This window comes from Rattus norvegicus, chromosome 19, assembly GCF_021556685.1.
Source record: "Rattus norvegicus strain SHRSP/BbbUtx chromosome 19, alternate assembly SHRSP_T2T, whole genome shotgun sequence".
In the NCBI taxonomy this organism is placed as follows: domain Eukaryota; kingdom Metazoa; phylum Chordata; class Mammalia; order Rodentia; family Muridae; genus Rattus; species Rattus norvegicus.
Genome location: NC_141552.1, coordinates 48,303,354 through 48,322,638, shown reverse-complemented (window position 1 = coordinate 48,322,638; position 19,285 = coordinate 48,303,354). Strand labels below are relative to the sequence as shown.

The window sequence follows — 19,285 nt, the reverse complement described above, 5'->3', positions numbered from 1 at the left end:
GGGGGTTGGGGATTTAGCTCAGTGGTAGAGCACTTGCCTAGCAAGTGCAAGGCCCTGGGTTCGGTTCCCAGCTCCGAAAAAAAGGAAAAAAAAAAGATCTCTGCCTAGCTGAGCCAAGAAAGGAGTATCATGGGACTAAACTCCTTCCTACTTTGTACATCATCATCCACACAGCCATTAGCCACATTCGAAACTATTTATTTAGTAATCCTATAATTCAGGCTTCTTTTGGCCCTTAACCTAGGCCCTCACTGCTCCAGGCATGGGGCCATACATCCTAATAGAGCCAACCAGCACCCAGCAGCCTACAGCCACAGTAGAGACGCTATAACCTTTTCATCTGGCGCCGTTCCTGTCGGCGTTGTCGTTTTTCATTGAGCTCTGGTGCTGGGGCTCCACTGTCTGCTGCGAACCAGGGGCCCAGCACGTTTACCCACAAGAGGTAAAGGGCCCGGCCTGGAGCCTAGGAGAGAAAAGATAACTTGAAGCTACTTGCAAAGACTGGCAAGAGACAGGGAGGGTTAAGTTCTCTCTCTTGGGAGGTCCGACCCCTCAGCCCACGTACCAGAAGCCAGAAGGACCAGATGTAGAGGGAGAGACAGCTGAGCACCTGAACAATGGCTGTCAGTAGGATCACATCCTTAAGGTGCCTGCGGATGAAAGGAAGGCTGCCAAGGATAGTAGATTGGCCCTACCTAGGTCTGCCCCTTCCAGACTGCTAGGCTGGGAATAGTTCTGAGTCTTGGGCTGTGTGGGCCCCAGCGCCCCAGCCCTGGGGCCGCTCACCTGAGCTGGCGATGGGGGACACTCACTCTGCCATGCCCTGCTCCATGTTGAGGTCCATGCCACCGTCCACCAAGGACCCGTCCTCAGAGAAGGATGCCCGAGCCATTGAGCTCATAGAGTGGTAGCTGGCCCCGTACACGGCCAAGCTGAAGGCCAGGGCCATCTGAGGAGCAAGGGAAAGAATTACCACAGGCTAGCCACTGACCCTCTGGGCGCACTCCTTTCCCGGGATGGGGACACTTACCCAGGCCCAGAATGAGGCAGATGAATAGAAGAAAGCCAAGGTCACAAGGCAGTAGATGGCCTGCAAGCAAAAACAGGATCAGGCTGGGGCTGAGAGCTACTCCCAAATTACGGGCTTTTCTCAACTCTGACCAAGAATTGGGTCAGACCAGGAGGAAGAAACTAGGTGGTGGTAGACCTCTGTTTCTGAGTTAGACAACTTAAACCCACATCAGTCCAGGAAAAGAAACCTTAGTATGACATGTGTGAGCTTAGTATGGCCTCAGTATAATAGCTGAGTTAGTTAAACTCAGCTGGGACTTTTATCTATTTTTTTTTTAATGGTTGTTTTGCTTTTTCTCCTTCATTTCTTCATGTTTTGCTTCTACTTCTAGTTCCTATTTCTTCTGTGCTTGGCTACTTAAAAAAACCTTTTAAAATACATTTTATGTGTAGGAGTGTTTTTTTGCCTGCAATGTATGTATGTGCGCCATGTGTCCAACCCTGTGCTTGGTGCTACAGAGGTCACAAGAGGGCATTGGATCCATTCCATCAGAAGGTTGTAAGCGCTGGGAATGGAACCAAGGTCCCCTGTAAGAGCAACAAGTGCTGTTAACCACTCAGCCCCTGGATACCCCTGGGGAGGGGTGGGGGAGGCAGTGTTTGCTGGTGATGCTGGTAGAGCCTAGCTAAGGGCTCTACCACTGAGCTACACCTTCAGCTCTCAGTTCTCTTTCCTTCACACTTCAGTGTTGCTGTGTTGCGCTGGTTACCCCTGAACACTCTGATCTCAGTCTTCCAAATAGCTAGAAATAGTTATATACCACTATAGTAGGCTTCATTCATTACCCCCATACCCCCTTTTCTTTTCTTTCTCTTTTTTATCTTTTTGAGATAGGATTTCTTTGTAGCCCAAAGCTAACTTCAAACTGTCCACCTTCCTGCCTGAGCCTCCCTAGTACAGGAATTATAAGCTGTGACTGTTTCAACATTCTCTTTTGGAGCCTTGGCTGCCATTTACCATTACTCATAATCAGATAGTAACGAGAGTGCATAGAAAAATATGAGGCAGGCAACTTACATTGGCTCCCAGAATGATCCGAAGGTAAAACTTGAGAGTTTCTTTGTTCTCTTCAAATATCTGCTTCTTCCCTCTTGTACCCACTTTGCCTTTGGGCTGCAGAGGGATAAGATGCTGTCAGAGCTTTTTTGCCTCGGTCCTCCTCACTCCCTGTACAGGCCTGGTTTACAGGCTTTATCTGCATTCTTATCAAGCTTTGTCAAACCTAGCAATCAATGCCTACTACTCCACCTTCCTGCTATAGTTGGGACACCATCTTTACTGTATTCCCAGTTATGATCGCCTAATGCTCACCCCGAAACAATTCAAATTACGTTAGTATCTTCTTTGGCTCTCCTGGTAAGGTTCAGCTTTGGGTTGAGGACCTCTCCTGGAGAACTCCCGTTGAACTTAATGGCGTCCCTCTCCAGCCTCTGGGGTAGTAGTTTAGATCTGGAACTGGCAAGTGCCCCCCCCCGCCCCCGCCCTCGGCTCTAACGCTAGTTCTGGTTTAGTCCTGCACTGCCGCTCATTCTCCCCGCATCCCGTTTGCTCTAGCACGGTCCATTGGATAGCGCCCCTCTCTGGCCTAGTCCTTATGCCTTCGTGTCCTTCTGTTTTCACTTTCACAACACCGGGAAAGCTTTGCCGGTGCAGACCCCGCCTTGCCCCTTACCGCCATGGTGCGAAGCAAATACCCAGCCACCGAAACAAGGGCGAGTAACTGGAACTGCAGTCAGTAGACACCACATCGGCAGCCCATGCACTTCCGGTACAGACCAAACTCGTCAGGATTCTGGACGGAAGTGGATTCCATTTCCTTCCAAGGCCCCGCCCCTGAGACGGTAGGACTACATTTCCCAGAAATCCTTGCGTGGGGGCGGAGACGGCAGAGATGCGATGGCGGACTCGCTGCCTCTGGAGGTGAGAGGAAGTGGTCCTTCAGGCCTGGGTCGGGGACAGGCCCCGCCTTCGGGGTCCTGGGCTTTGGGGAGAGGCTATCTGACAGCTCGCCCGGCACCTCCCGCCAGGCGGAAATGAGCCGCCCGGCGGATCCCAGGACCTGCAAACTCTGGGTAACGGCCCTCTTTGGGGCCACTTCGACCCCTTCGGTTGGGATACCATCCCCTCTTTACCCATTGGCCCCAGAAGATGGCTGCTCTGTCACCTCTATGAGGACAGACTCTCTGCCCATCCCCTTTCCTTGAGATGGCCGTTCCCTCCCCCTCAGTTCTAGAAGATGTCCGCTCCACCGTCCCTGAAGGGTAATCAATTTTATCCCCATTGGCCCCTTGGAATGGTCGTTCCATTTCCTCCGCCCCTCCCCCACCGTCCTCGCAGTTGGAAATAGACTGCTCCCACCCTATCAGTTCTGGGGACCATACCTGAGGTCCTTAATCTAAAACAAACCTGCCCTTCATCCTAGACCCCTAGTGATGTCTGCCCCTGTGTTATTCAACTCCATGGGATGTTTGTTCCTTTAGCCAGGGGCAATACTACTGTGCCCTCATGGGCAAGGAGATACAGATACAGGCTTTGTGTCTTGTCTTGTACCTCTTGAAATGGCTTCTCCGTTTTGCCCTGAGGGTTGGCAACCCACTCTCATTGCCCAAGGAAGTCAGGCCCTTTCTCGTGATTCGTGGAACACATCCTCTCCTTAACATCAAAGACTTCCTATTCCCTTTTGGCCTCAGAAGGTATCTATTCATCCCTGTAAATCCTATGGGTGATCAGTAGTAGTAGTCCTTTGGGGTGTTTTCATGGAATGACCACTCTACCCCTATGTCTACTTCCTTTAATGCTAGAAAGGCTACTCCTTTCTTGGATAATGAATTTTGATGTTTTCCATTAAGACATGTTGTTTCCCTTTAACATTGCTTCCAGGGTTGATCATTCCAGAAGATAGGTCAGCCACGCTCTTAGTCCAGTCTTCCCTTTTAGCTCCCTAGGGATGGGGGCTTAGTCCAGTCCCATCCATACTCTTCCTGATGCCTCTCCTCTCTGGTCCTAGTTATTTTCCTCTGAATAATAATCTACGTTATCTCCCACCCCTTCCCTGAGCAAACCTTTGGTGGAAGTAGAGGCAAAGGACTATCTTTAATCCAGTAAATATTGGTGAGTGCTGCATATGTACTTAGCATCTGAGAAGAAAGGAGAAAACACAATGGGGCTAGTGAAGTCACTACCGAAGGGCTTCCCAGAAAGAGCCCCACCTATAGGAAAAGAAATCAACATGCTGTGTTAGTAGAGAGGATGGGCTGGGAATGTTCTGGGAGCAGCAGACCCCACCAGGCATGGAGGCCTGGCAGTGTTGACCCAGGAGCAGAGATTTTGTTGTGAGATTATTGGTGAACCCAGAAGGTTTCCACTAGGGTTACTGAAACTGGACTATATATGGATTAACAAGGCTGAACATAGAAGGAAGCCGTGAAAGGAATCTAGCTCAAGGGGATAAAATTTGGAGCTATTAATATGGTGAAGTTGCAAAGTAGAAATGCTAGTAACAACCATCCAGTTCCTATGAAACTGATTTAGATTATTTTAAAATACCTTCACTTCTTCATACACTTCAGATACTGAAGCTGAGGGAAGTCACAGGCTTTGACTGGAGTTACTCTCCTAAAAAGTAGTACAGCTGGGGTTTGATGAGTCTTTGTTAGCTTTGCCTAAAACTTCAGTTTTGTGAGTAGAGAATGAAAGAACATTAGTTCAAGCATCACTAGGGACCTCAGTTGGGAGTACAGTTGTCATTAAAGGGTAAAATTGGACTGAGGGCAAAATATCACATTTGGCTGAGATTAAGGTTGAGAACTATTTGAGTTTAGGACTCTGGAAACAATTGGTGGCACTAGACTAATGCTTGGTTAATATGACAATGTAAAGCTATTAAATTGTTGAGTATTCTTGTATAAGTAAACTGAAAATCAAAAGATTAAACATTGGGAATCATGAAAAATCCAGAAATAGGACAGTTAGCATGGTGAAAGCCTAGGAAACTGTCCTGGGACTCAACAAGGGAAGATTCTAGAAGAAAAGGACAGTTAGTAGGAAGTTGTTCTTGGCCTCCCAAGTGACCCCTTTCCTACTTCTGGATAGAGCCACCAACCTCATCACCTCTAGACTCATAGAGCATTAGTTGGAGGGAAGAGTTGAATCTCCCAAATTTGCCATGTTGTCCTACCTTAAGCTGGCTGAGAGAGCATGCTGATAATGGAGAAGACGGGAAAAGAATAGGGGTCCTAAAACTGTCATCATGGCTCACATCACAGTTCTACCACATGAGATGTGTTTCTAGCTAAGGCAGGAGAATGGCTGTGCCAGCTGGAAGCCAGTCTGAGTACACAGGGGTTCCAGGACAGCCTAGGTTACATAGTGAAATCCTGTCCAGTAAAAAGGTGACTTAGGTTCTAGATGTGCAGAAAATGCTGTTTTGTAACTTCTCACAAGAACCTATTTAAATCTCAAAACAGTTGCCATTTAACATACAAGCAAAACAAGGCTCAAAGAAGTCAGCTAGCCAAGGGGAACTTGGACCAGGTTTGTGTAGCCTCAGTGATCTGGGCTCTTTCTGCTAGACTGGGTAGGAGTTTTGATCGTTACTTTGTACAAACCTGTTCTCAGAAGTGGCTCATGATAGGTTTTTTTTTCTCATAAGGTATACTCCGAGGCTGGAGAAGGGAAGTCAATACTTGAAGTTTTGGATCCCAGATGGACTAGAAGCCAGTTCTCTGATATCCTCAGACCCAGAGGGATAGGTTCTAAAGCCCTTCGGGTTCTAACACCTCTCAAACACCTTATCTTTTCCCCTCAGATGCTCACTTATATCCTGAGTTTCCTACCTCTGTCAGATCAGAAAGAGGCCTCCCTCGTGAGTCGGGCTTGGTACTATGCAGCCCAGAATGCCCTTCGGGAGGTAAGGTGTCCATCCCCACTTGGTCCATTCTTCCTCTCCTCTCCTTGCTCATGGCCTGCCTATCCATCATCTGTCCATTCATCTGTATGTAACCATACATTCACATTCTAGTCTTGGGGCACAGAGCTTGGGGTACACAGGTGAATAAAACCTGGATGACCCCATTGTCCAGTGAAGGAAAATAACTGCATGATTTCGTATGTCCAGTGCCATATCACTCAATGAAAGAGTGAGACCCAGATAAGAGCACCAAGACAGGATTGCCGTGGCATCATGATGAGCCTGAGAGATAGGGGGGAACACCTGTCAGTCTTTCTAGAACTGGCATCAAGGTGTGGAAGTTCCAAACAACTGGACTAAGTTTTGTGTGTGGGATGTGGTGGAGAAGAAACAAGAATGCTGGTCAAGACTGCCAGGTGGCAGATGTGCCAGGCAGCAGAGCTCTTTCTTCCAGTGGGGCCTTTAAGAAATGGTAAGACAGGGCTAGAGAGATGACTCAGCGGTTAAGGGCACTGACTACACTTCCAGAGGTCCTGAGTTCAATTCCCAGCAGCCACATGGTGGCTCACAACCATCTGTAATGGGATCTGATGCCCTCTTCTGCTATGTCTGAAAAAAGGACAGTGTATTCACATACATAAAATAAATAAATTTTGAAAGAGAGAAAGGTAAGATAGGCAAGGACAGTATGGCAGTGTCTTCTTAGAACTCCACAGTAGTCAGACGGAGGCTGGGGAGGCAGCCCAGTCAGGAGGGCAACACAGACATCTGTAGCATTTGAAAGGCAAACAGTGATCTTGTGTTAATTTTGATTTAGTTATCAGTGAGGTTAATTTTTTTGTCTCATTAGCTATTTATGTTCTTTATCCACTTAACTGGCAGGGTCTTAATAATTTGCTTGCTTATTTGTGTGAACTTTTTATATATTAAAAATAAATGCAGGGTTGGGGATTTAGCTCAGTGGTAGAGCGCTTGCCTAGCAACCGCAAGGCCCTGGGTTCGGTCCCCAGCTCCGAAAAAAAGAAAAAAGAAAAAAAAATGCTTTAGCAGGGCAGTGGTGGTGCATACCTTTAGCCCCAGCACCCAGGATGGATCTAAAGATGGATCTCTTGAGTTCAAGGTTAGCCTGATCTACAGAGCAAGTTCCAGGATAGCCAGGGCTATACAGAGAAAAAACTCTGTCTCAAACAAAGAAACAGAAAAACAAAACAAAGGATTAATTCTTTATATATCTGTTACAATACATTCCTATTTGTTCTTTCATTTTATTTGTAGATAGCTGTTTTTACATATGAGATACAAAACTAAACTTTATGTTGCTGATTCTTTTTCCTTCTACATTGGTTATTTAAAGACCTCTTGCCCTCCAGAGATTTCATCAATGCATGCCCATATTTTTATTCTTTCAAAAAATATAACTGATTTTTTTAGAGTAGTGATTAGTTCAATAAAAATAAAATTTCTATTTTATGGTTTTAATGTTTTGTTTTCTTTATAATTTAATTTTTTGGGGGGCAGTGTCTCATGTAGCCCAGGTTAACCATGAACTCAGCAATCTATGAGCCTCAAGCCTTCTAAGTGCTGAGATTATAGACATGAGCTGCCATACCTGATTGGCTTTAACTTTTATTGGTGAGAATTTTGTTTCATTCATGAAACTTTTTTTTAAACATTTATTTTTTTTTCATTTCTTTTTTTTTTTTTTTCTTTTTTTCGGAGCTGGGGACCAAACCCAGGGCCTTGCGGTTGCTAGGCAAGCGCTCTACCACTGAACCAAATCCCCAACCCCCATTTATTTATTTATTATGTACATATACATCATACAGCTTTCTGCCTGCGTGTATGTGCCTGCAGGCCAGAAGAGGGCACCAGACCTGATTATAGATGGTTGTGAGCCACCATGTGGTTGCTGGGAATTGAACTCAGGACCTCTGGAAGAGCAGTCAGTGCTCTTAACCACTGAGCCATCTCTCCAGCCCTCATGAAACTTTTTAAACTTTATATGATAAAGTATGAAGCTGACCTGTTTGGTTTTCAAATAGTTCCTACATAATTTGTATCTAACCTTCCCTGTTAGGTTGAAAGCCTCTGTTACATATGAAATGTATATATGTAAGTAGAGCCTGTCATTGGATTGTCTATCTGGTGTTGTGGATCTTAATGTCTAAAAAGGAATTTTATTGAACTTGTTGAAAAAGAGACTGGCAACCTAAAGCTCACACAGCACACGAGCTGTTTTGTTGAGTGAGGTGGTATATATCTGTAATCTCAGCATTTGGAGGCAGGAAGGCCAGGAGTTCAAAGGGTGTCACCATGCCCAGTGGGATACAGTCAGTATGTGAAGGAGATGGAGTGGAAGGGACACTGGGTGTTAACAGTGAGGGTAACTTGGATTGAGGGAGTTAAGAGTTTAAGAGGAGAAGCATGTTCAGGACTTTTTTTTTTATTAACTTGAGTATTTCTTATATACATTTTGAGTGTTATTCCCTTTCCCGGTTTCCGGGCAAACATCCCCCTCCCCCTTCCCCTTCCATATGGGTGTTCCCTCCCCATCCTCCTCCCATTGCCGCCCTCCCCCCAACAGTCTAGTTCACTGGGGGTTCAGTCTTAGCAGGACCCAGGGCTTCCCCTTCCACTGGTGCTCTTACTAGGATATTCATTGCTACCTATGAGGTCAGAGTCCAGGGTCAGTCCATGTATAGTCTTTAGGTAGTGGCTTAGTCCCTGGAAGCTCTGGTTGCTTGGCATTGTTGTACATATGGGGTTTCGAGCCCCTTCAAGCTCTTCCAGTTCTTTCTCTGATTCCTTCAACGGGGGACCTATTCTCAGTTCAGTGGTTTGCTGCTGGCATTCGCCTCTGTATTTGCTGTATTCTGGCTGTGTCTCTCAGGAGCGATCTACATCCGGCTCCTGTCGGCCTGCACTTCTTTGCTTCATCCATCTTGTCTAATTGGATGGCTGTATATGTATGGGCCACATGTGGGGCAGGCTCTGAATGTGTGTTCCTTCTGTGTCTGTTTTAATCTTTGCCTCTCTATTCCCTGCCAAGGGTATTCTTGTTCCCCTTTTAAAGAAGGAGTGAAGCATTCACATTTTGATCATCCGTCTTGAGTTTCATTTGTTCTAGGCATCTAGGGTAATTCAAGCATTTGGGCTAATAGCCACTTATCAATGAGTGTATACCATGTGTGTTTTTCTGTGATTGGGTTACCTCACTCAGGATGATATTTTCCAGTTCCAACCATTTGCCTATGAATTTCATAAAGTCATTGTTTTTGATAGCTGAGTAATATTCCATTGTGTAGATGTACCACATTTTCTGTATCCATTCCTCTGTTGAAGGGCATCTGGGTTCTTTCCAGCTTCTGGCTATTATAAATAAGGCTGCGATGAACATAGTGGAGCATGTGTCTTTTTTATATGTTGGGGCATCTTTTGGGTATATACCCAAGAGAGGTATAGCTGGATCCTCAGGCAGTTCAATGTCCAATTTTCTGAGGAACCTCCAGACTGATTTCCAGAATGGTTGTACCAGTCTGCAACCCCACGTTCAGGACATTTTTTTATCAGGGTTTCTAGAGAGTGCCATGAAGCAGTTCATCTCTAGTATCTAGTTGAGGAAAATAATATGGATCAGAAAGTAGCTGGGTCAGGCATGGCAGCACATGTCTGTAATCTCAGCACTTGGGAGACTCAAGCAGAAAGATTGCAAGTTAGAGTTCAACTTGGGCAAGATTCTGCTTCCTAAAACAACAAAAAGAAAGGAAGATAGGACTGGAGAGATGGTTCAGTAGAGTGGTTAGAGTGCTTGCTGTGAAAGTATGTGGAGCTGAGTTCAAATCCTGAGCACCCACACAATCCATTCCTTGACCCCAGTGCTGTGGTAAGTAGAGACAAGTGAATCAATGGGGCCACTGACTGCCAGCCTAGCTCCAGGTTCAGGGAGAGGAATAGAGCGTGGCATGTAATGTCCTCTCCTGGTTCCCACACATATCATCACTCACTCGTGCACTTAGACCACACTCATATACCACAGAAAGGAAATGAAAGGAAAGGAAAGCTAAGCTGTATTGTTCCATAGGATGAAGTACAGTGTGACAGAGCACATGAAGAGAACAAAAATTGTGTGTGTGTGTGTGTGTGTGTGTGGCGGGGGGAGTCAGGTAGAACCTACTCATCTATGGTCTGGGTCTGTGGATGACTTGAAAGAGACCAGTGAAAAGCAGGCTAAAGAGCAAGAGGAGAGCTTGGCTACATTGGATGTAATGACAAGGGAAATTGCTGCAGCCCTTCCACAGCAGACACCATAGTAAGGAGGACACTGTCTGTGAGAGGTGAAGAGATCTCTAGGTGGTGGTGACTTGGTGGAGGGGAGCCATGGTCAGGAGTGAGTGATTCTGGCAGGAAGGAGTAAAGAGGCAAAGCAAAGGGGAGCTGAGTGACCAGACAGTGGATGTGATGTCCCCTGTGTTTCCCAGGAAAAAAACTGGAAAGAGAAAATTTGGAGACTATCACACTCAGGAGACTGAGGCAGGAGGATTGCTATGAAGATAAGGCCATCTTGGGCTTCATAGTGAATTCAAAGCCAGCTTAAACTGCATAGTCACACTCCCTCCCCACCCCCCAGCAAGCCCAAAAGGAAGGCAAAACCAGTGGGATTCCCAGAGATAAGATGCGGACAGTTTAGCAAGCCAGAGGAAAGGACTTTCAGAACCAAAGACTAGGAGCTGCAGGTAGGAGCCAGCTAGCAAACAGGGAGGGCATTCCTGATGGCTTTGGTTGCTTTTGAAGCAGAACAGGCCATTTCTAAGATTAAACTTTTGCAGCAGGCTCAGCAGGAGAAAATGATCGGCTTGTCAAGAAGGGAAGCATGGAGGAAGTGGGATAGGGAAAGCCATGGCACCCTCAGCAGTCTCCCATTATCTCCAGCACAGACCACAAGGAGGCAGCTGGTTTTGTTATCTATAGCTAGGCAAGAAGAGTGGGGAGGAGGGACAAACCCTGAGAGAGAGAAGTCTCATAGAGTCCAGCAAGGAAGAAGAGGGCAAAGGAGTAGGCAAGCTCCTGGGTAGAGGTGAGATGGAATAGGAAGAACAAGGAAGAAGGAAGAGAAGGCTAGGTAGGGTTCATGACTGAGATCTGAGTGGCTACTGTTGTAGAGCTGGCATTGCTGCCTGGGAACTCCAGATCATGACAAAGACCCTGCTAGGCTGAGAACAGCCGGAGACCAAGCTCTAGGTATATAGGCTCTAAGGCACTGCTTATATGTCCCCATTACTGTATCTCAGAGAGTAGTCTACAGAGTCTGCTGTCTAAGACCTGGATGTAGGCAGGTGAAGCAGGAGGCAGTTCCATAGCCACTGGTGCCATGGAATTTAGTAGCCAACTGAGGCAAGGCTGGGACGAAACCATGCCAAGTCTGGGTAGGATGCATGGACTCTATGACTTCTGATTCCCCAGCTCCTCCCTGTCTTATGTATTTAATCCTAATGTACCCCAAATAATAAAATGGGGCAGTGCCACCATATGCTCCCAAGTTCTACCTATTTCCCTGGAAGTCCTGGGTGGCAGCCATTGGATTGGTCACTATGGAGCAGTTCATAGTCTCTCTGCTGTCTTCCTGACCAGAGTACTTAACTCCTCCAGAGACCATTCTTAAAAGTGAGCATTTCCAAAGTGACTGCAATTGCTCATAAGATGCTAACATGGGGAAAGGAGGCCAGGGCTTACTTGTCACCTGTGGGTGGAGTGACTGATGCTAGAGCAAGTACCTTCAAATCCTCCCTGGAGCCTCCAAAAGCAGTTTCGTAGGGCCTGGAAAAGCTGAAATCCAGAACCCAGGAACCCTGCTTGCTCCTGCCCCTCAAAGAAGCAAATATTCTTAGAAGACTGCCCTTTCGTCCTCCTATTCTATCCGGCTGACCTCAGGAGCAGGTTGACCATTGTATAAAGGGTACCTGGCATAGCTAAGAATAAGAGTGGTCGGGGTCACTGGGGATGTGGCTCAGGTGGTCTAGTACTTGCCTAGTAAAGTCCTGGGCTTGGTTCCCAGTATTACATAAAACTAAGAGTAGTGATGCATGCCTATAATCCCAGCATTTGGGAGGTGGAAGCTAATCTAAGTTCAAGGTCATCTCCTGCTACATAGCAAGTTCAAGGACAACCTGAGCTATGTGAGACCTCATCTCAAAACAATTTGAAATAAAGCAAAGCAGAAAAACAGCAGGGACCAGGTATGATCTCAAGTATCCTTTCCCCAAGAAGCTGGAAACCCTCTCCAGGCCCTGCCTATTTGTCTTGTGTCTGCCAACTGTGGACTGCCCCCTGGGGTGATTGCCACTGCCCTCTCTTGGCTGTTTGTCCATCTTATTCACAGAGAGGTAGTTTAAAATGGCAGAACATTCCTGGCTGCTTAAGCTCCCAGGAAGGGAAGGCAGCTGAGCTCCTCTGTGCTTGTACCTTTTAGCAAGCCCAGAGTGGCTCTTTGGCTCCCAAGCTACATGAGTGGTGGGGGTGTGCGCTGCCTGGGCAACTGAGCTGCTCATGGCTCCTCCAGCTCTGCTTTACTCAGCATTAGACTGATTCACATGGTGTGCAGGGCTTCTCAGTGGCTGGAGTCAGTCGGCTTCCACTTTTCTTTCTACAGCCTTCCTTCTCTGATTTTTTCATCTCCTTCCCCAGCTTGTCACACTGGGAACTTCTCCTAGCTCTCCTTAAATTTGTGAGAGGGGTCTGGGATCTGTGGTGAGTGCTCCTCTTCAGGGAGCAGGGAAAAACCACAATCTAGAGGTGGGATCAGGAAGGGGATCCTGGCTGGCTTCTGATTCCTTTGAGAAAGACCAGGAAGATGGTTCCTGGTTTTTTCTTTTTTTGAGACAGGGTTTCATGTAGCCCAGCCATGTCTCAACCTGCTTTGTAGCCAAAAATGACCAAGAACTTCTGATTCTCCTGCCTCTAACCCTCAAATACTGGGATTATAGGAATCTATCACTTTGCCTGGTTTCTGTAACACAGGGTATCGAACCTAGGGCTTTGTGCTTGACTGCCATTTTCTCTACCAATTGAGTTACATTCTTAGCTCCCAGTTCTTGGATCTTACTTATGGTGGCTGTTTCTGCTGAGGAAGAAGCCAGCTGCTTCCCTTTATCTAGGGATAGGCTGCATGAGCTGGGAGGGCACTGCTAAGATTCGCAGGTTTGCATGCTTCTCGGCAGTGCTGCCTTTCCCACGTCCTGTTGGTTTGTTCTGAGGGATACAGAAATGGGTGTTTTTGTTGTTCTTGACAAAGGTGTTTTCCAGAGTTCAGCTTTCCTGAGTCAGAACCATGTTGATAGAACTAATGCCTTCTTAAAGAACCACTTTCCTGCTACCTAGGCAACAGGTAGGAAGATTGGACTAGGTGACTTTTTTTTCCTGAAGATCCAGCTCAGCCTCCCACATACTGAGCTGCATTCCTCAGCTAGTGGATAGGATTTTGGAAGTCCAGCTGTTCTCTCTCCCACTACAAATCAATGCCATGCAGATTATACTGACTTCCCCTTAACTCCTTTTGGTGTGAGATCAGGGAAGGTTCTATGAAAATATTTTCTTTAGTTGGGTGTTCCCAAACTCCTGCCTAAGCTATCGTATTGCCACATCTTAAACCTGAGCTTAGCTCCTGTGTTGTACCCCAACTCCAAACATGAGCTCCTCATTCTCTTCCAAGCAAGTCCTTGGCTTTTCTGAGGTTTGTCCTAGGTCCTGCCCCTGCAGAGATGTGATACAGGTTCTAGGCAGCTATACGTGTTAGAATACACACATGCACATGCTTGTGCAGGCACACTTTAATTCACACTACTTGCATATTCAGGCCACCGGGGGACTAGGCTCAGTACTAATCCCACTTGTATTCCAGAGTGAGCTCCTGCCCTGGTACTTGGTTCCCAAGAAGTTGAGTGACATCTGCTGCCCTTGGCCTCCCTGTCCTCTCAGTGCTGTTTCTGTCCTCTCTAGAAAGTTGGGGTGGCTGGTTGCCAATGTCAAGATCCTGGCTGGGTTCATGGATCTCAAGACTTGAAACTCCAAAGATTGTGATCCAGCATCCTTTGTCCTCCCACCCCATAAAGGCATCAATGGGTGTCCTATAGGTCACAGCTCTCCTGTGTTTAACTCACTTTCTACACTTTCCTTGTCCCTCTCTAGACTTCACTCAGCTTCCTGCTAGTCCAATAGTCATTTTCTTCCAATTGCCAATATAATTTGTCTTCCTACTTCCTTCTTTGTTTCTCTTCCCAGTTCCCCCTTCCTGCCTACACCCTCCTTAGCTACACATGACACACACACCAGGGATGGGTACTCATTGTAGAAGGGCCTTTCTTGATTGCCTTGAACCTCTCAGAAATCTAACCTCAGGCTTGCTGCTACCCTGTAGACAAATGTGCGCTACAACATTCCTGTGTCCTCTGCCTCACTCTCAGCCATCAAGAGTTTGGGCCGCAGGGGCATTTCATGCATCAGCTTGACCAATCTGGATGGCTCTCCAGCTTCGCACCAGGTACTGCAGTCCGTTGCTTACCACTTAGGTCCACACCTGCAAAGCTTATGTCTGGGCGGGGGCAGCCCCACAGAGGCATCCTTTTTGGCCCTGATCCTGGGATGCCCAGTCCTTCGCACACTTGATCTCAGTGGCTGCAACAGTCTCTTCACATCAGGCACTCTGCTGGCTCAGCCTGAGACAGCACAGTGTGTCCGAAAGGCGTTGAGTGGCCTCCGTGATCTTAACCTGGCTGGCCTACGTGACCTGACTGACCTCAGCTTCAACCATCTCAGTAGTTGTTTCCCCAGCCTGGAGCGCCTCTCCTTGGCTTACTGCCATCTTACCTTTGAGTTAGGCTCAACCTGGGGCTCCACCAGCCCCCAGGCTTCCTCTCCCTCCCAGCTTTCCTTCCACAACTTGCTACAGTTCATCAAGGAAAGAGCTGGCACGCTGCGTGCCCTAGACCTCAGTGGTACTGGTTTGCCACCTGAGGCCCTACAAGCCCTGGGCCAAGTGACTGGATTGAAGTTGGAAGAGTTGAATTTGAACAGCTGTAAAGACCTCTCCTCAGAGGCTGTGGCCACCCTGTGCCGCCAGCAGCCTGGTCTTACTTCTCTGGACCTTAGTGGCTGCTCAGAGCTGACCGATAGGGCACTCTTGGCTGTGAGCCGAGGCCTACACCACCTGCGGCACTTGAGTCTGAAGAAACTGCAGAGACTGACGGATGCAGGGTGTATAGCCCTGGGGGCCCTGCATGAATTGCAGAGTTTGGACATGGCTGAATGCTGTCTAGTGAGTGGTCGGGAGCTGGCCCAGGTCCTAGGCTCAGTTCGCAGAGCTCCACCTGCACTGACTTCCCTCAGGCTGGCTTACTGCTCTTCACTGAAGGTGAGCTACTTTCCCTCCCTTCTGTTTAAGGCCCCCCCAGGGAGCTAGGCCTATGTCCCCCAGGGAGAGGCTACCCAGTGTTTGCAATCCCAGATATAGTAGTTAGTAATGAATTTGAGACATGGTTTGGAAGAGATCTGGAGCTTAGACAGATGGCAAATGCCTTTATACTCCTCACTGGCCACTCACTTCATGATCTTATGCTGTATGTGAATTCTAGATGAAGGAAGACTAGAAAGAATGAGTGATTGGAAACTTGGAGAGTAGTGGCACACACCACTAGCCCTAGCAAAGAGGACAGAAGCAGGCCAATCTCTGTTCAAGGCCAACCTGGTCTACAAAGAATTTCCAAGCCTCCCCACCTAAAAAATAGGTGTTCTATTGTATTGTACCAAAGATGATGTTCTACAGGCAGAGCTTTGGGGTGGGTAATATCACTTGAGAGCTGCAGGGCCACCTCTTAGCTGGTTAGATCCTTCATAGGGCTCAACATTGCCCTGTGGGTGACATTCCTATCTGAGAATATCAGTTGTTCCCTCTTGTGTGGGTTATCCCTTTAACCTATTACTATGACAAGAATATTCCAAACTTAAAACCTATTTCAATTTCATTTCATGGCAAATACTCTTCCCCCAACCACTCCTTGGCCACCAGTGTCTCTTAGTGTCCTCCTGCCTCCACAGGTCCCTCTGAATATACAGCTTCTCTGCTCTGCTCTGCTCTGTTCTGCTCTGCATTTAGCTCCTGGTGGCAGCCCTAACACTTGAGGTTCAGATTCCACAGGAACACATCTTATTGGTTCACCTTACTCCTGGTCCAATGGGCTGTGGTTAGAGTGCTGCCTCAGCACATCCTTTCAACAGGGCTGGGAGCACAGGCATAGCAGCTGCCTTAAACTATCTGTTCATATTTTTCCGTGTACCACCCATAGTCTTTGTCTTTCAGCAACCCCCTCTAGATTTCCCACCTTTCTCAGCACACTGTGCACTCCAAACTTTCACCACCAGCACAGAAACCATGTTTCCTCTTCCTCTGGGCCATCTGGCCAAGGAACCTTATCAGACCCTTGCCAGTGACCCCTGCCAAGCTTGGAGGCACAAGCTGCTGTTTCTAACCTGTCTTCCTCCCAGGATGCCTCGGTGCTCTCCATGATCCCAGCATTGGGTCCAAGCCTCAAGGTGCTAGACTTGTCCTCCTGTGTGGCCCTCACTAACCAGACCATGCAGGCCATCTGCACCTACCTTATTCACCTGTCAGTCCTGCGCCTGGCTTGGTGCAAGGAGCTCCAGGACTGGGGGCTTTTGGGGTTGAAGGAGCCAAGTGATGAGCCTGTGCTAAATCCCCAGGTATGAGAGCCTTAAAGTTACGGAGGGTGAGGTGACCTTGGTGAGTTTGGCACAAGCTGCCCTTTTGCATGTCCTAGAATCTTTGGCAAAACTTAAGAACCTGAGAGGTAGGGGTTTCTTTCCACAGCTACACCAAGAGGTGGAAAATCAGGCTCCAGACCACCAGGAGCCCAGTTCTGAGCCACAGGGCTCCTCCCTGCTCATGCTTCAGGCTCTGCAGGAGTTGGACCTCACAGCCTGCAGTAAGCTGACTGATGCCAGTTTGGCCAAGGTGTGACTACATTGAGGACATTAGGGCTGGTGCTAGGGGATTGGGCCACCCACTTTGTGCTTAGAGTCCCTTTCTCTTTGTTTTCTGATACAAGCAAGGAACCTGGAAGGGGCCCTGCTTTGGGGCCCAGTGTCATTCTATATCTGTGTTCTTACAGGTGCTCCAGTTCCCTCAGCTGAGGCAGTTGTCATTGAGCTTGTTGCCAGCTTTCACAGACATGGGCTTGGTGGCTGTGGCTAGGGGCTGTCCTAGCCTGGAGCGCTTGACATTGAGTCACTGCAGCCACCTCAGTGATGAGGGATGGGTCCAGGCAGCCAGGTTGTGGCCAAGGCTGCAACATCTCAACCTGTCTAGCTGCAGTCAGGTCACAGAGCAGTAAGTGTCTGGTGTAGGTGGAGCCACAAGACATGGGCTGGGCTCCGGTTCACACTGGTCAGGCACTCATCCTGTGGCCTCCTTGCAGAACTTTGGATACTATTGGGCAGGCATGCAAGCAGCTTCGAGTGTTGGATGTGGCCATGTGTCCTGGTATCAACATGGCAGCTGTCAAACACTTTCAAGCACAGCTGCCTCAGGTGACCTGCATCCAGTCTCGCTTCGTGGGAGGGGCTGACCTGACCCTAACACTTTGAGGCCAGGTCAGTAAGTAGCCCTGAAGCCATCTTCTCTCACCAATATAGTCCTGGCCCACCAGTATAGTTTGCCCCAGTGCCTCCTGCCTTCCCCTGTTCTAGAACTTTTTCTAAGACTCTGGATGGAACCAATCCAGAATTCTTGCAGCACCAGTGTACCACACAGATGGCAGCAACCTCTTCCCAACTACACTTGCTGCCATGGGTCCTCTAAAGATCAGACCTATAGGTAAGCCGGGCCTGGTGCTGGTGATGGCCAGACTGTGCCTCCTGCCAGCCAGCCACCTATTCAGACCTAAAGCCCTTGCTGTACCTGCTCCCCAGGGGTCTCTTCCACCTGAGCTTTAGCAGCCAACCCCCAACTTCATTGTAAACCCAAACATGATGAAAAATTCTAGATTTTATGTCTTCCTTTGATGTTCTCAGAATAAAGGGGTCCTGGCTTCTTCCACATGGGAGATTTTGGAGGCCTTTCCCAGCACCCCCCCCCCAAGTCCCCTTATTCTCCTACCCCTTCGGTATGCCCTGTTGCAAAGACACTGGTCCTCACCAGGCCTGGGAATAACTGTTTATCAGATTCATGGGTGTCTTGGGATAGGGTAAGAAATAGGACAGCATGTCTGAATAGGAGGATCCTATTTGGCTACAGAGTCCAAATATTGATCAATGTCAGTGACTCCCAATAGCAGCTCTGAAGTAGTCTTATCTATCTCAGAGTAGTCCTCTGTGTGCCCCCATACTGTTCATTAGTTCTAAGCAGCTAGCCCATGCTTCATGTTGGGATTCAGAAGTACCGTTGTTCTCCCAATTACCAAACCTGATAGGGAGACAAATAAGCCAGCATGCAGGGGCAGTCTGGCATGCAGGAGATGTACAAACAGGGAAACAGCACTGAGGGCAAGGAACCTATGGCAGCAATGAACTTAGAGGGTCAAGGAAGGGAACAAATAGTGAACATGGCAGAAGGGGTACAGAGGTCAGATGGACAGACTGGAGCTGGCTCAGGTATGGAAGGTATGTGTAGGCTCTGATGGAACATAGGTAAGATGCTAGCTTGGTTGCAAGAACCCTAAGGACCAAATGGAAGGATTAAAACACATGTCTTTGTAATTCACCAAGTCAATCCATGGTAACCATGACAACAGTAGTGGGGGTGTTGAACAATATAGAACATGTCCTAGTTAGTGTCCTATTGCTGTGATGAAATATTATGACCAAGGCACTTATAAAGGAAGATATTCAATTAGGCTCCTGCTTACAGTTTCAGAGAGTGAGTCCACAACTGTTATAGTGGGGTAGTGGGGAATATACTGACAGATAGGCACGGTGCTGGAGCAGTAGTTAAGAGCTTACATCCTGAGCCACAGGCAGCAGGCAGAGAGAGAGAGAGAGAGAGAGAGAGAGAGAGAGAGAGAGAGAGAGAGAGAGAGAGAGAGAGAGAGAGAGAGAGAGAGAGAGAGAGCTAGAGCTAGACTGGGCCTAGTGTACGCCCAGTACATACTTCCTCCAACAAAGACACACCTCTTAATCCTTCCCAAACAGTTCTACTAACTGGGGACCTAGCATCAAACCATCATAGGGAGTGTCACCTATTGAGATACTCAGAGCAGCAAGACTAGAAGCTAGAAGTCAGGGGTTATTGCCAAAATGGT

At 47.8% G+C, this 19,285-nt stretch overlaps 2 protein-coding genes across 14 annotated transcripts; one reads left to right on the top strand and one right to left on the bottom strand.

Annotated features, from left to right (window-relative positions):
* Window positions 1–177: 177 nt before the first annotated feature.
* Tmem208 (transmembrane protein 208) lies at window positions 178–2,878 on the bottom strand. Of its 3 annotated transcripts, none has more exons than XR_015643323.1 (6): window positions 2,745–2,855; window positions 2,090–2,185; window positions 1,031–1,090; window positions 787–949; window positions 566–650; window positions 178–463 (listed from the first exon to the last, which is right to left on the bottom strand). XR_015643323.1 is itself a non-coding variant. In NM_001106179.1 (6 exons), the coding sequence occupies exons 1-6, from the start codon at window positions 2,748–2,750 to the stop codon at window positions 326–328; spliced, it is 522 nt and encodes a 173-aa protein (NP_001099649.1). In that variant the 5' UTR covers window positions 2,751–2,878; the 3' UTR covers window positions 178–325. The 3 variants fall into 3 exon arrangements, 2 of the variants coding, with proteins under 2 accessions (NP_001099649.1, XP_087450281.1); NM_001106179.1 differs by having other exon boundaries at window positions 813–949; window positions 2,745–2,878; XM_087594155.1 differs by lacking the exon at window positions 566–650 and having other exon boundaries at window positions 813–949.
* Window positions 2,879–2,950: 72 nt separating this feature from the next.
* Lrrc29 (leucine rich repeat containing 29) lies at window positions 2,951–18,084 on the top strand. 11 transcript variants are annotated; one of them, NR_174679.1, is made up of 7 exons: window positions 2,951–2,992; window positions 5,880–5,981; window positions 14,438–15,384; window positions 16,515–16,730; window positions 16,858–17,001; window positions 17,159–17,376; window positions 17,465–18,084. NR_174679.1 is itself a non-coding variant. In NM_001401289.1 (7 exons), exons 1-7 carry the CDS (start codon window positions 2,969–2,971, stop codon window positions 17,631–17,633), a joined length of 1,866 nt encoding a protein of 621 aa, NP_001388218.1. In that variant the 5' UTR covers window positions 2,951–2,968; the 3' UTR covers window positions 17,634–18,084. The 11 variants fall into 11 exon arrangements, 10 of the variants coding, with proteins under 10 accessions (NP_001388218.1, XP_087451209.1, XP_087451204.1 ...); NM_001401289.1 differs by having other exon boundaries at window positions 14,392–15,384; XM_087595083.1 differs by having other exon boundaries at window positions 5,724–5,981.
* The last annotated feature ends 1,201 nt before the right edge of the window (window positions 18,085–19,285 follow it).